Here is a 16,345-nt window from a genome sequence, read left to right as displayed (position 1 = left end):
GAAGAGAAAAAGCCGAATTTTTGAAAAAATATACACATAAACAAGTTATTGAATTTCCACAACAACCAACATTACACGCCGATAAAGTTAAATGCATGTACCATCTGAACGATAACGCATATTGCAGTCTACATAATGTATTTTTTTTAAAACAAACATTTCGTTAAAAGTGTACAAAACATTGTGTTAATAATCTCAACTCATCAGTCTATTGGTAATCATGGATCAAGAGAGTTGGATAACGTGTCGTAATAATCCAGGACATCGCCTGAAAGTAAAACATCTTCGACGACATTTACGAAGATGTCTTCCACAACGTGAATATTTTTGGAGGAGTTTTGATTGCGGAAATAGGAATTATTTTGATTCATCTTTATCCCATAATACTAATAATGATTATCAACAATCATCGAGAAGCAACTTTGAAAATACAAACTCTTCAAAAAATATTTTTTGTAATGAAATGGAATATTAATTTAATTAATAATTAATTGTAGTATTTATAAATAAATGTTATAAATTTATAAACATTTGTATTTTTTCATAATATTTACCACTCCCTTACACATTCAATAATCCTTATACACCACCCAAAAAAAATTCATTTCATTTATAAAAAAGAGTTGATTATTGCAGTGGATATAAGTGATTTTTGTCATTTTTCAATAAATTAAACAGGTTAACGATGTCCTTGAAACAGGCGGTTACACTCCATCCTGTCTACATAGGGCTTCTTTTACATTTTTTTCTATCAATATGTTAACCTTGATGGAATACACCAATGTAGTTGCAGTAAGTGCATACAAAGAAGTTGACCTTGACGGGAGCTTTCAACAATTTATAAAATTGCAAGGAGTGCATGCAGAAATTCATTCTGTGTTCTACAGGTAGTCTGTGTACGAAATAATGTGTTCAAATTATTTTGCTCATTTTAAACCGTGTTCTCATGGTGACGAGTGTTCTCAGTGTCCCGGTCCCTCAACTAGGACAACTGTAAGTAACCAGTCATCAAAGTTATTATTTAAAGTATTGAAGGGAAAAGTTGCAAATCCCTATCAAAACCGTAGTGGTTTTAATAGGGATAAACCTAGAATCAATATCGTTTCTGATGTAATTATTAGACCTGCTTATTCAAAATTAATCAAAAATGATGAGATACAATTTGAACAATTTGCCAAGTCGTCTTTAAGTCAATCTTTGAGGGAAGATTGTCTTGAAGAGGATGTGACTGAATGTAGTCAGTTAAGTGTGAAAGAGAAGCAATTAGCTAATCACGCTGTTGCTAACATTGTTCAAATCGTTGATGAGGATGATGATTCTATGGTTATTCCTTCATCACAACCTGATAGTGAATTATCGTTTTCTTTACCATTCACGCAATACCTGGCTCAACATGGTATTGAAAATAATTATTCGGACGACATCTCGTTGACCTTAATAGACCAGTTTATTAACGAAGACGAGGCGGCGTCCAATCCGGTTGTGGATGAAGGAACTTGTCCCATCAATAATTCGGTTACCGATGAGTTAAATGTATTTGATAATGATATGGTGGTGGTGGAAGAACCCCCAATCTCTCCCAGTCCACCACTACCACCACATAGCCCCTTCGTTGAGCCAGTGTTTACCCGCCCCGTTACACCAACATCTCCTGAAGCGGCACCCGCGGTATTAACTCAACCCCCTATGATAATATCGCAGGACATCATTGACGCTTTATCGGAGCCTTGGGTTGAGGTGGAAAACGTTATCAATGGTAACGTTGAACATCCCCCTCAACCCAATTCACCGATTATTGAGGAAAATGATGTTCTGCCAGAGAGATTGGTGGTGGTAGAGGCCGAAAATAACATCATTCGGTCACCACAACCATCACCACCACCGTCACCCATGATATTATCACAGGGCGTCAATGACATACAACAACCATCTGGATCCGAGGTTGATGTGGAACTTAACATCATCACACCACCACTCCCTCAGCCTCCTGCAACGTTCGATCCGATGAGTATTATTACTCAAAATGTCATTGACGCACTGGCAGAGCCGTGGGTTGAAGAGAGGAGGCAGGGTGAAGAGATGGATGTTGAAAATGACATCATTCAACCCTCTCAATTGTCACCCATTCTAGGGCAAATAAATAATAAGGTTCAGAATAGGGTGGAGGGTGGAGACGTTGATTTCGAAAACGAAGACAATGACGACGACGACGACATCATTCCACCCACTCCCCCTCACTCACGATCAAGGAGGCGTCGGCGCCCTAGAAAGCCTCGAAGACGTGCGCGAAAGTCCCCATTAATATTAATTATTAATAATTATAATATTAATATTAATATTAATGATGTTAATATTAATAATTAATGATGTTAATATTAATAATTAATATTAATAAATCCGATTTCCATCCTACACTCATATCAAGTACATTTAATTCGGACGCGATTTTCCAAATTTTAACATCATACTACCTACAACACGATGGCAAGCATGCTGCTCCTCCTCGAGGTCTTGCTGGATACCTATCTTTGAACACAAAAAAATATATATTTATATAGTATAAATAAAAGTCTTTCAAAGGTAGTAACAGAAGGCAGCAAATTTATAATTAAACTTTATTAGTAACCTGTTTAATTTATTGATTCATATTTTCATAAGAAAATGCATCACTGTGAAAACTGTAATAAACAATTTACAACCCGTCAATCACGACTACGCCACGAAAAGCTCTATTGTCAAGTGGTCAAAAAAACAGGAAAATGGAGGACCGGCCGCCAAAAAACAGAAAATATGTCATTCAACTGGTAAGTTTTAACTAATAGGTACTCTATTTTCAATTATTTTTCTTTTCTAGCTAGCAACAATTATATGTGCGTTACATGTAATCAAGAAATTGCTCCAAAGCTTATTACGGCTCATGAGAGAAGTAGACAGCATAGAAATAATTGTCAAAGTACTCCCTTGGAGGATGGGGTATTTGCACTCAGCAGTGCATTTAAATCACGCATCGCTTCATATAGGATTTGTGATGAGGGCGATTATATCGATTTAAATGAATTTATGAATAAAATTCACAATAAATTACTTGGACTTATTGTTTCACAAATTGAAAAATTTAGTACAATCAAAATTAATTTGGAATTATTTGGAATGTATACCATTGAGTCAAAAAATATATTTGATGTAAAATCTTTCAATACTACTAACAGAATTGTCACTTTAGGCACGAATATTAGGAATATGTTGCATGACTTTCAAGAAGTTATTAGTCAAAAAATGATGGATTTTTTGGAACGAGATTCAGGTAGTTATATATTGTAAAAATCTTTATAATACAATTATTTTTTTTGCTTCTTTGTTTTAGGCTGGACACTTGTGAAAATCTTACATTTAGAATTAAATGTAAACTATTACAATCCATTGAAAGCTTCATCGTATATCCCACTACCGCCAAGCGTGAAAATGAAGAGGGCAATAGTTAATGTTCAAAATCAGGATATTCATTGTTTTGGTTGGAGTGTCGTAGCAGCAGTGTGTCTACCTATGGGACCAGAACATTTACCCAGTTCATATCCACATTGGTCGACACTTTTTAATTTCCAAGGTATTGAATTTCCTGTAAAACTGGATAGTATTGCAAAATTTGAAAGTCAAAATAATGTCTCTATTAATGTTTACGGACTTGAATTACTTTATGTAAACAATAAGGTAAAATTTGAAATTGTGGGACCATTATATTTTACAAACTTTAAGAAACCGGTACATATAAATTTATTATTGTTGAGTGATAACGATGGTAATCAACATTACTGTACAATAACTAATTTGCCACGTTTAGTATCTTCCCAACTCTCAAAACATCATCATTCAAAATTTTTTTGTGACGGATGTCTACAATATTTCACAACCCAAGCTTTATTAGATAGACATTCTTCGACTGATTGTGGAAAACTTTATGCTAGAATCCCAAATAATAAATTAATTACAAATAGATTTGGTTATAATGTTCCCGCTAATGTATTAGAATTTCAAAATTATCATCATAAAATGACTATCCCATTTATTGTTTATGCTGATTTCGAATGTTTATTGAAACCTATGAGTACAGTTGCACCAAATCCAAATCAATCATTTTCGATAAAAACTTTTCTCCATCAACCATATTCATGTGCATATTACATTAAATGTTCATATAACGATCAATTATCTAAATTCCAAAGTTTTCGAGGACAGTCATCTGTGGTTGACTTTATTACAGCATTAGAAATAGATTTGATAGAGATTTATACAAAGTATTTAAGTATTGTACAACCAATGCTTCCATTAACTATTCAAGAAGAGTTTGATTATCTTACAGCAACGGAATGTCATATTTGTCAAAAACCTTTTCAACAAAATGATATTAAAGTAAAAGATCACTGTCATTTAACGGGTCGTTATAGGTCCGCCGCGCACAGTAATTGTAACTTGAATTTTCAAATTCCAAATTTTATTCCGATAGTATTTCATAATTTAACAAATTATGATAGTCACTTATTCATTAAAGAGTTGGCCCTTGAAGAAAGTGAAATTAATATCCTTGGTAAAACTAAAGAGAAATATATTACATTTTCGAAAAAAATTTGTGTAGGCGAATATCTAAATTCAAACAATCGAATAGTCAAGGAGCACTTACAATTGCGTTTTATAGATAGTTTTCAGTTTTTGGCATGTTCATTAGAAAAACTGGCAGCAGCCTTGGATGATGCTCAATGTATGGAAGTAAAACGATACTTTCCCGTTGACAGAGAATTTCAGTTAATTAGACAGAAAGGGGTTTTTCCATATTCATTTATCGATGATTTTTCTAAATTAGATCTCACGGAATTACCACAAAAAATTTATTTTTACGATAAACTTCGCGATGAGCATATTTCTGAAGATGATTATCAACGAGCTAATACCGTATGGGATACATTCCATTGTCAGACTCTAGGCGAATATTCTGATCTTTATTTAAAAAGTGATATTTTACTATTAGCTGATGTCTTTGAGAATTTTCGAAACATGTGCCTTAAGCATTATGAACTTGATCCAGCACATTACGTGACAGCACCATCTCTTAGTTGGAATGCTATGCTTAAATTTACCCAAGTAAAATTAGAATTATTGACTGATATAGATATGTTGCATTTTTTCAAAAAAGGGATTCGTGGGGGAGTTAGTACATGTGTTAAACGAGCGGCTCAAGCAAATAATAAATTTCTTCCAAATTATGACCCTTCGAAAACCGACATCATACATTTTATATCTCGATGCAACAAATCTCTATGGTTGGGCTATGAGTGAAGTACTCCCTTTAGGTGGATTTACTTGGTTAACGCAAGACGAAATTAATTCACTTAGTATTATGGATTTGTCTGATACCACACCTGAAGGTTATGTCCTTGAAGTAGATATCTCTTATCCTCATCATTTACACAACTCTCATAATGATATGCCATTTCTACCTGAAAATTTAATTCCACCAAACGGAAAATGTGCTAAACTCATTCCAAATCTATGTGCTAAAACACACTACATAATACACTATCGAAATTTAAAACAAGCCCTACAAAATGGACTGGAATTGACAAAAATTCATAGAGTACTAAAATTCAATCAATCGTCATGGCTCAAACCATATATTGATTTAAATACGAAATTACGAAATCAGACTAAAAATAAGTTTGAAAAAGATTTATTTAAACTCATGAATAATAGTGTGTATGGAAAAACCATGGAGAATGTCGATAATCGGGTAGATATTAAACTGGCTACACATTGGAAAAAAAACGGTCACAAGCATGGAGCAGAGACATGGATAGCCAAACCACAATTTAAAAATTGTTCTATTTTTACTGAAAATTTAGTTGCAATAGAAATGAATAAAGTTCAAGTAACATATGATAAACCTATTTATGTAGGATTCAGTATATTGGAAATTTCAAAAACTTTAATGTATAACTTTTTTTATAATTTTCTTAAAGTTAAGTATGGAAATAATGTACAGCTTTTGTATATGGATACGGATTCATTAATTTTAGAAATTTATACGGAAAACGTATATAATGATATTAAACAGAATATCGATCGGTTTGATACTTCAAATTATCCCGAGAATAATATTCATGATATTCCTAAAACTGTGTCTGTTATCGGTAAAATGAAAGATGAGTATGCTGGTGTACCAATTGTACTACTTTATGGCACCGGTGCCAAAGCATATTGTGTGCAATCAGTGAATGATGTAATTAAAAAGGCTAAAGGTGTAGTAAGTAAACATGTAATTGATAAATCTCTAACACTGTTACAATATCGGGCAATTGCAACAAATCCTTCATCTTCATCAGTTTTCTGTGTTATGAACGTTTTCAAATCTTATTTACATAATATGTATACCGAATTAAGGAATAAAATAGCACTGTCTAATTTCGATGATAAACGATACATTTTAAGTAATTCAATTGATACATTAGCCTGGGGACATTACGATATTGATAAAGATCGAAATTTAGATTCTCTAATTAGAGAATTGCAAAAATATGTGGAACCCACTGATTGAATTTTACCTTATTGTAGATATGTAACGATATGTAACCATATATTTATACTACGTATTTATTATTATTATTATTATTATGTATTTATAATTGATGTAATGTGTAAAGTATTTTTATTTGTATTCTGTAAGTCAACAATGAAACTTGTGCAACAAAAAGATTTATTAAAAATTTATAACCACGACTATTCAGTTTGTGTACCCTATCAACAGTTTCCTAAACATAATACTATATTCAGTAATAGTGTAAAAAGAGGACTAGTGGTTGGACGTTCTGGATGTGGAAAAACAAATGTGATATTAAGTCTCTTGCTGCATCCAAATGGAATACGCTTCACAGACATTTACTTACTTTCAAAAACCCTACAACAACCAAAATATCAATTTTTAAAATCGGTTCTGGCACCTCTCGATAAAGTCGGTTACTATGAATATGAAGATGGAGCCGAAATTCCTCCTCCTAAAGAAATCAAACCCTATTCCATAATAATATTTGATGATGTAGTCACTTGTAACCAAAATATAATACGTGATTATTTTTGCTTTGGTAGGCATTATAATATCAATTGTATATTTATTAGCCAAACATATTCTTCCATTCAGAAACAATTAATTCGTGATAATGCTAATTTCATAATTATCTTTCCTCAGGATGTATTAAATTTAAAACATATTTTTAATGATCACGTTGGTACAGATATGTCATTTGAAACCTTTCAGAAAATGTGTTCACAGTGTTGGCAAAAATCGTATGGATTTGTTACTATTGATAAGGATGCTGAACAAGACAATGGGCGTTATCGTAACGGTTTTGATCAGTTCATTAAAATATAAATGTAAATGTTTGTCAAAGATTTATTTATTAGACGACGATCGACATGGATAAATGTTTAGCTTTAGAGCTGGATAAGGCAAGACGACACGTTAAACAAAAAGTACGATCATTATCTTCACACATTGCAAGTTCGCAAAGACGTTTCGCAACCCATATTCAACCTCTAACTGATCCAATAAAAAGTTTAATTTTTGAAATTAAACATGAACGCGAAGTTGTCCCAAAACAGGAAAAAATATCAATTCATCATGAGATCAAGCAACCGGAGGCGAAGCGACTTTTTGAGTCAACGACTACAAGCCGTAGTACTACATCGCTCGATCCACGATTCAGTTTAATGCGACAACATGCGGCTGCTAGCACACCCAGAGAGGAGGGAGAATCACTCAGGAACGTGACCATTGGAAAGTTGCAAGAAACATTAATAAATTTGTCAAAAACCGATGCATTTCGCCATTTTCTTAAACAATGGACCGGTTTACCTCGACAGTACATTGAAGATATGATTATTGACACAGAAAACAAATTTGATCATCAATATGGTGTGAGACATGGAACCGAGGCAAATAAATTTTTTATTGGCAATTCTGAAATTGATTTCAAAAACGATCATGTAATCGTTCAAAATGTAGCTTATCCTGATAAACCTGGATTGTATGAATTATTATTTAAAAAAAATCCAACTAATTATACTCAATCAGATTTAGAAACTTATCGAAATATTGTCATTCGAACCAATGCAGACAGAAAAAACTATAAACCAAATGCACAAATTCTGGGGAATGTAGGGAACAAATATAAAACAATTATTCGACATTTCTCGAGACAGCCACTACCGCTTCAGGAACACCGTGCATCTCAGTCGCCGCCATTTTACAGTGATACTGAAGAAAGCCTTGATGCCGATCAAGGTCAATCGACTCCTGTCCAGCAACGAAGCCGCAGCAGAAAAGCCGCAGTCAATTCTCGTACCACCAGCACGTAAACAGTATCCGCGACTTCGCAACATACCTGCAATACAAATACAACGATTGCAGACTTAAGGTCATGAACAATCAACTCCGACAAGTAGTATCCAACCAATATCAAAAAGAGTTAAGGGTGGTGGTATTCTTCGCACATTGGCTTTAACAGATAAAAATTTAGAATTTGTTCCCTACAAAAATCCCAACACACTCGTAAATAGACTACGTCTTTTATTATCATCGACAGTAACTGGTAATAATAATCATATGAATGAAATCAATCGCATCATAACAGAATTGCGTGAATCGAAAATAATTCGTTAATAATTTAGAGACGACTTGTATATATTGCAAACACATTATATTTTATAGTTAGTATTTCTACATACTTTATTCATTCAATAGACAAGAATATGACATTAGATAAATTTGGTGAACACATTAGTGAACACAGAATTCGGACAACTTTACAACGTGTCAAATCTTTCTCATATACCACAATCTCACTCTTTGGGACACTGGATCCAGCTAAAAAACTTTTTGTATTATTTAATATTGGTACGAATTATATTTTCCCATTAAAAGAAGCAACGATTACGTCTGTAAATGGTAGTCCATCGAGCGGGTGGATTGCATTAATTAATTCGAAACAAACTACGAATTTAATTGGTCAAATTTTACGTGAAGGTGACAAACTATCATTTAAATATGGACCCAAAACATCAGAAGCTAAACCGATATATATAGAAATAGTTTTAAAAGTACCAATTCACCATGAAGCGTAGTGATTTAAATATTAAGCGTCAAGTTGTTAATGAACTACATGCACCGGCGAGAGTGAACTTTAAAAGACGACGTGTGATAGTAAAAGGTTTAAATGATTTATTGCAACTCGATCTAGTTGAAATGGTACCATATTCACGCGTCAATAAAGGCTTTAAGTATATCTTTATGGTTATCAATGTTTTTTCTAAATTTGTATGGGCTGTTCCATTAAAGAATAAGTCGGCTTTAAGTGTTGTAAATGCAATGAGTGAAATTTTAAAAACTCGACGTAACGTTCCTAAAAACATTCAAACAGATCTAGGAAAGGAGTTTTACAATAAACATTTTCAACAATTAATGAATAAATACAAAATTAATCACTACAGTTCTTATTCGAATTTAAAAAGTAGTGTCGTCGAGCGCGTGAATCGAACAATCAAGGGAATGATGTATAAAGAATTTTCGGTGCAAGGTCACTACAACTGGATAAACATTTTACCTGACATAATAAAAAAATACAATAATACCAGACATAGGACTACTGGTTTAAAACCGATTTCAATAAATAAGAAAAACGAACGCAAAGTTTTGGATCAAGTTTATAGTCATCTTAAAACAATGGACATTTATAAACCCAAATTTAAAGTTGATGATTTTGTTCGAATTAGTAAACATCGACATCTTTTTAAGAAAGGCTACACCCCAAATTGGAGTAATGAAGTATTTACAGTTTCGAAGATTCAAAATACTAATCCTAGAACTTATTTGCTACAAGATGTTTCTGGAGAAACAATACGAGGAGGTTTCTACACTAAAGAATTACAAAAAGTTAAATATCCGAATGTATATCTCGTTGAGAAAGTTTTACGAAAGAAAGGTAACCGTTTATTCGTCAAGTGGAGTGGAATGGATAAAACTCATAACTCTTGGATTAATTCATCGGATATTACATAGATAATTATTATTATTATTATTATGAATTGTTTTTTTAATAAAATAAACTAAAAGGAATCAATTAAAACACTTTATTTCATCAATATTATAGGAAGTACATTAAATATCCTTAAATCTATTATAAATCCTCCATATTATTCTACCACTTATTTAATTATAAACTAATTAAATCAAGACGCCTCTTGAAACCTTTAGTTTACCTCGCCTTTGGCGCGCGCCCGACACTGATCAAGGTTAACAAGTCTGCATCACATTACCTATGCATAAGAAGACGCACATAAATAATACATGAATACAAATACTATAAAAAATAAAACTACAACAATGCTATTTTTAGTAACTAATTTGAATTTTTGAATTGTAGTTTTGTCTGTGGAAAGCAATTTCACATATCCACATTTTGGAGAATGTTTTTTATGCTCCATAAACGCATCATCACTTTTTTCCCATCGTGAAATTATTACTCCACAAACAAAACACTGGGTACAATCAGATATTTGAATATAAAACAATCCCACTTTTGCTAAACTCCATGGAGATGGGTATGAATGTACCCAGTTCTTATATGATAACAGTCTTTTATCAAAACACTCGTATAAACTTTTTTCATATTGTCCATCGTCTAGACACATGATTTTTATTCATTTATTTTAAGAAACTATCACTAGCACAAAACGCACACTACTTCACACACATAAGTCTTTTTCCGATAATTTCATCCTACTCTTCGGCACCCTCGTTAACTGTAAATGAAATATAGATTTCTTTAATTTCTTTTCATCCTCCATTTTACATTATGTTCACTCACCTAATATTTCATCATCAACACGTTGAAACTCAAAACAATGTGCAGATGTCGGGTTTCTAGCATCTTCTTTTCCCAAATATATTAAATATAGTGGACATGGATCTCGTAATAACTCATCAATTTTCTCCTCAGTCAAATAATCACTTATTCTTCTCGGCAGAAACACTGCATAATTGTACAACTCAACAAGCACTGAATTTCCGAACAGAGACTTTGTGCGTCTAATATTATGTATGCGGAATCTTGTGTTCAACTCTAGCTCACCAGCTTTTAAAATGGGCTTCTGTCCGCATCGAGCGATTCGATTCAATACATCCATGACCCAGCAGCGAATACTCTTAGACATTAACACAGATATATGCACTTTTTTTATATTCTTATTTCTCGGAGGATTAAATCAGTACTGACTGCTATCAAAATTGTACTAAATTCTATATATTAACTATACCCCCACTTTTTTAACCTTGAATGAAAATGTGGCCTTGAAAAAGTGAGATAATGAGAAAAAGTGAGATGAAAACATCAAAGATAAAGAGGGAATGAGTGGTCTTGAAACAGTGAGCGACTCTCTGCTTGCAGGTCACACTTACTTGTATCAGTAGGTTGAAATAGGTGTACATAAAAACATGTAGCTTTTTTTAACAACTTTTATTTTTTTTATACAATAATATAATATTTACAGTTTACTACGACTACTACTACTTTGCTAAACTTATTCTACACTATTTTTACGAAAGAACCCCGGCCCTAAAAAAAATTCACAATAAATTACTGTTGAAAAAGATTCAATAAAACTTACTTCTTTAATTTAAGGCATTATGATTCTTTTTAGTTTTTAAGAAGTCGAGGTAGCTGGGCTCATTGAAATGATCCCAGTTCTCCTCTTCTTCTTTCAACATCACTTCACATAAGGCCCTTTCTTTTTCTTTATCGGCCCGATGGCACTTCCAAATGTGCCTTTCGAGCCGAAACCAAAGAAGAACGTGGTTTTTGTCGTACGGACATGTAATCACATCCTCTGAAAAAAAATTATTTCCAACTAAACTACTAAAAAAATATTAAACTTACCAGGAGTATTAAAAATAGAACTTTTTCTGATGGGTTCCATTTTTAAAGAATTTCTTGTTATTGCAGATATACACAAGAACTGTGTTACACAACACAACACATTAACTTTTATACAGTTTGGGGTGGAAAATGAGTAAGGACAATTGCGCGATTCATCTTGAATGAGTGAGGAGTTGTTAGCCTTGCAAAAGTGGGGAGTAACATAAATGACCTTGACCTTGAAAACATCAAGGTCCAATAATGCCTTGGCCTTAAAGTGGTGGAGGAAGTGGGAGGGGTTGGCCTTGAAAAAGTAAGAGAGAGAACGAGTGGCCTTGAAAGAAAGAGAGGGAAAATGGGCGGGGTCAAACTCAAGGTCAAGGTTGTGTTGTGTTGTCCCCCCATTCGTTATCTACTAACAAGTACAATTAGCAGAAGAGAAGGTGAAAAAAAGCCCACAATGTAATTGATAATTTCTAAATACAAAAACTCAAAAAAATTAATAAAGTAGTAGATTTTTTTCGGGAGTTTGGTGATTCACGAGCGGTGCGTGGGAGTGAGCAGAGGTCCAGACAAGGACTTTGGAACGAACGGTTCAGAGTCACTCCAGCAGAGAGTAACGCAGCAGAAGAACGCTGGATCGAGCTTTTTTAAACCATTTCATTTGAAAAAAAAAAAACGATTTTCTTTGTACGTTTAACTAAAACTAAATTAACAATAGCAGGTTTTGAAAATACGTGTGTGCAAAATAGTTTCATTTGCCTAAACAATGTATTGCAAATATCTGCTGGTTAAAAGGTTGGAAATACCTTTCAGAAAACTTAAGCCATGTCTTAAATATCACAGATTTGTAACGCATTCAACCTTAACCATTGGTAAAACCATAGAGTATGCATAATAAATGGAAGGTACTTTGAAACATCATTTTCTCTGCATCTGTGTCTGCGTACTAGTGCCGTAGGTTATGCTTAAAATACTTATAAACAATGAACAATCAATTCACCCTAAAATGATTTGTATATCTTCTGAAGCTGAAAATAAAAAATCCTAATGATCGTAAAATGATTTCCTGCAAGAGTTACACTATCCAAACGTTCATTCAGGGCATAACTTTAGAATTATCCTCACATTTTCAACGTATTTCACGAATGCATACTTACATCTTTCAAATTTATTTGTCTTTAACCTCAAAAATGATATTTGTCCAACAAGCGTCAGTCCGCTAAATGCAGCGCCAGTGGAGAATCACCCAAACTTAACGATGCGCCAGGCCTGAACAACGAAGTTGTCTCAATACATCAAGGAGGCCATGGAATAAACATTTTCCCGCCATTTAAGGTTACTGTTTTCGACCTAGCTCAGTGGCGCCCCCAACGGTAACTTTACTTCCGAATTTTTAGTAGAGAAAAACGCAATTTCCGGTGCATTTCCAATCAAATCAAACGTGGCACAAAATTAAAGGCCGTACATAATCATGGTATTCACCCTGTATGGTGTCCGCACAGGTGATCATTTATTCAAAACGGCGCGAAATTCAAATAAATCCCTCGTTTAATGGCCTTATCTTTGTAATAAGATATTTAAATTAATTTTTGGCCACGACAGCAGTAATTGACAGTTTACACAATTTTGACCGGAAGGACAGAACAGTAAAATAACAAGAAAATTTTAAGCATTCAGAGGCCTCGAAAAAATAGATACTTTATGTTAAATGGACTTTATTAATGCTGAGAGATTATTACGCTATTAGATAAGTTTTTTTGCTAAATTCTAATCAGCGCCATCTCGTGATGAAAATGACAAACACGTACAGAGTTAGACAAAGTGTGAGACCAATTAGTAGGTATATATATATATATATATATATATATATATATATATATATATATATATATATATATATATATATATATATATATATATATATATATATATATATATATATATATATATATATATATATATATATATATATATATATATATATATATGTATGACAGAAAAAAAAGGACAATAGTACATTGTATGTAGAAGAAATCACAAAACTTTTATAGTAGATAACCAAGTTTTAGCTTGTGGCGACAGTTGATGGATTTCATTGAAGCCTCCTTGAAAACTTGTAATTTGGCATTCTTCAACAAGATGTTGAATTGTTTCTTCCACTTGGCCACATTGGCAATACGGATTTTCTGTAGCCTTCCATTTAAACAACATTGACTTACATCTGGCATGGCCAGTTCTTAGTCTGTTTAATTTCACCCAGACCCACCGTGGTTGATCCATTCCAGGTACCCTTTTTGATGGATCTTCTATTAAATCTTTATTGAACAGGTGGATATTAGACCATATATTGCGCCACTCATTAATGATGAAAAAGTTTTCTATGTTAAACGTTTCCACCCAAAAAGGTTTTCTAGATTTTAATCGATTTTCGGGAGCAATCAGGTCAGACCATATTGGATACTCTTGGGGATGTCTTCTATATTTGTTCCACAGTTTCTTGACTGCAAGTTTTCTTCTGAGTGCAGGTGGAGCAATGTTAGACAATACTGGAAGCCATTCGGTGGGAGTTGATTTTAAAGTGCCAGTTATGACTTGCATAGCAGTGTTTAATTGTGCGTCAATTTTGCTTGTATGTGAACTGTTCATCCAAACAGCACTATAATATTCAGCCGTTGAAAATACTAATGCAAGAGCCGTAACACGAAGAGTTTTAGCATTAGCACCCCAAGTCGAACCGGCCAACTTTAATAAAATGTTGTTTCTTGTTTTCAGTTTTTGTCTTAATTTTTCAAGATGAAACTTGTAGGTGAGCGAACAGTCAAGAGAAACACCAAGGTAGACTGGATGAAAGTTATGTTTAAGTGGTATTCCATTTAATGAGACGTTCAATTTCCTTTCTTTTTGAGAGTTTGATAAATGGAAGCAGGAAACTTCTGTTTTTGGTGGATTTACACATAGACGCCACTGACAATACAGAAGCATCTTGGGAAAGTTGTTCCTCTAATCGATGAAATTCTTTATGTTGAAAAGTCAGTGCGATATCATCAGCATAAACAAACTTTCTTGAAAAGGTTTCAGGGAGGTCACTCGTATATACATTGAAGAGTAATGGAGATAATAAGGCTCCCTGAGGAAGACCATTGTTGAGAGTTTTGACTTTGCTTGATTTTTCACCAACAAAAACTCTAAACTTTCTGTTTGTTAACATGCTCTCGATAAGACTGACAATCCGCTTGCAAGGCACAACTTTATAAAGTTTATGTATTAAACCATCCTTCCAAACTGTATCATATGCAGCAGTGAGATCCAAAAGAACAGCACCAGTTTTCAAGCGTTTCTCGAAACCAGATTCAATGTGGGTCGTTAAAGCTAAGACTTGGTCACAGCAACTTCTTTGTGGTCGAAATCCAGCTTGTTCAGAGGGAAGAATATCTTCAATAAGAGGAGAGATGCGCTGATAAATCATTTTCTCCAAAATTTTGTAACATACACTCAGCAAAGAAATGGGCCGATAACTGGATGCTTCTTGTGGAGGTTTTCCCTTTTTTAAAATGGCGATCACCTTAGTCTTTTTAAACTCTGAGGGCAAACGGGCTGAAATAAAAATGTCATTAAAAAGAAATGTAAGCCATTTCAGAGCAAAACTTCCAAGATTTTTGATGAATTCTGGGTAGATTCCATCAAAACCAGCCGACTTCTTGCTTTTAGTCGATGATATGGCTGCTTTCAACTCATCTACGTTGAAACATCTCGACAGTTCTTCTGAAACTTTCATTTTCTTTCTCTGTTTTTGAACTCTTCGTTTCATCTCCTTCTTTGCCCTTTTTTCTAGCTTAACGGAGTTTGACACGTTTACTAGACGGCTAGCTACAGCATTCGGACTGATAGCAGAATCTGTTTTAGGTTGTGCAATGTTCGAAGATCCAAGTTTTTGCAACAGCTTCCAACTACTGCGACTACTGTGTGTGAAATTTAAATCTTCCATTAAGTTGTTCCATTTTTCTTTCCTCGCCTTATTAAATGAATTTAATACAGCATCGGCATTTTCTGGGTTAGGATTAGAAACGTATGCATTGTAAAAGCTCTTTGTTTCATCACTCCAACAAGGAACATAATTCTTTCTGAATCCACGAGGAATGAATTTTTTAGCAGCATTCTTGATGGCTCCAACAAATCTGTGGTAATTGATTGAAGTTGGTGGAATCCAACGAAGATCACTATCCACTTGTTTAGCAAATTCATTCCATTTTGCTTTTTGAAAATTCCATCTAGGTTTTTGAAGAGAAGGAAATTGTTTTATCTCATTGCCAATCTTAATAATAACAGGACGATGTTGGCTATGAGGAAAACCAGATAGTACATCTCGTGATGCTTGTAATGGTACTTCA

General features: G+C 33.7%; 2 protein-coding genes and 1 long non-coding RNA gene across 3 annotated transcripts in view; 1 reads left to right on the top strand and 2 right to left on the bottom strand.

The window, feature by feature from the left end:
- LOC103312347 (B-cell lymphoma 3 protein) overlaps positions 1 to 16,345 on the bottom strand; it is a 467,353-nt gene that overhangs the window by 6,122 nt on the left and 444,886 nt on the right. The window lies entirely within an intron of this gene.
- Positions 891 to 8,458, top strand: LOC135267339 (uncharacterized). Its single transcript, XM_064359602.1, has 5 exons — positions 891 to 993; positions 2,659 to 2,804; positions 2,855 to 3,304; positions 3,365 to 3,880; positions 8,241 to 8,458. The coding sequence occupies exons 1-5, from the start codon at positions 947 to 949 to the stop codon at positions 8,456 to 8,458; spliced, it is 1,377 nt and encodes a 458-aa protein (XP_064215672.1). The 5' UTR covers positions 891 to 946.
- On the bottom strand, positions 10,199 to 13,204 carry LOC135267364 (uncharacterized). The gene is made up of 3 exons (XR_010335794.1): positions 11,707 to 13,204; positions 10,908 to 11,654; positions 10,199 to 10,842 (listed from the first exon to the last, which is right to left on the bottom strand). It is a non-coding gene; the product is annotated as an uncharacterized LOC135267364 (long non-coding RNA).

The sequence above is a fragment of the Tribolium castaneum genome, chromosome 11, assembly GCF_031307605.1.
Source record: "Tribolium castaneum strain GA2 chromosome 11, icTriCast1.1, whole genome shotgun sequence".
NCBI lineage: Eukaryota > Metazoa > Arthropoda > Insecta > Coleoptera > Tenebrionidae > Tribolium > Tribolium castaneum.
This window is presented reverse-complemented; position numbering and strand designations above follow the sequence as displayed.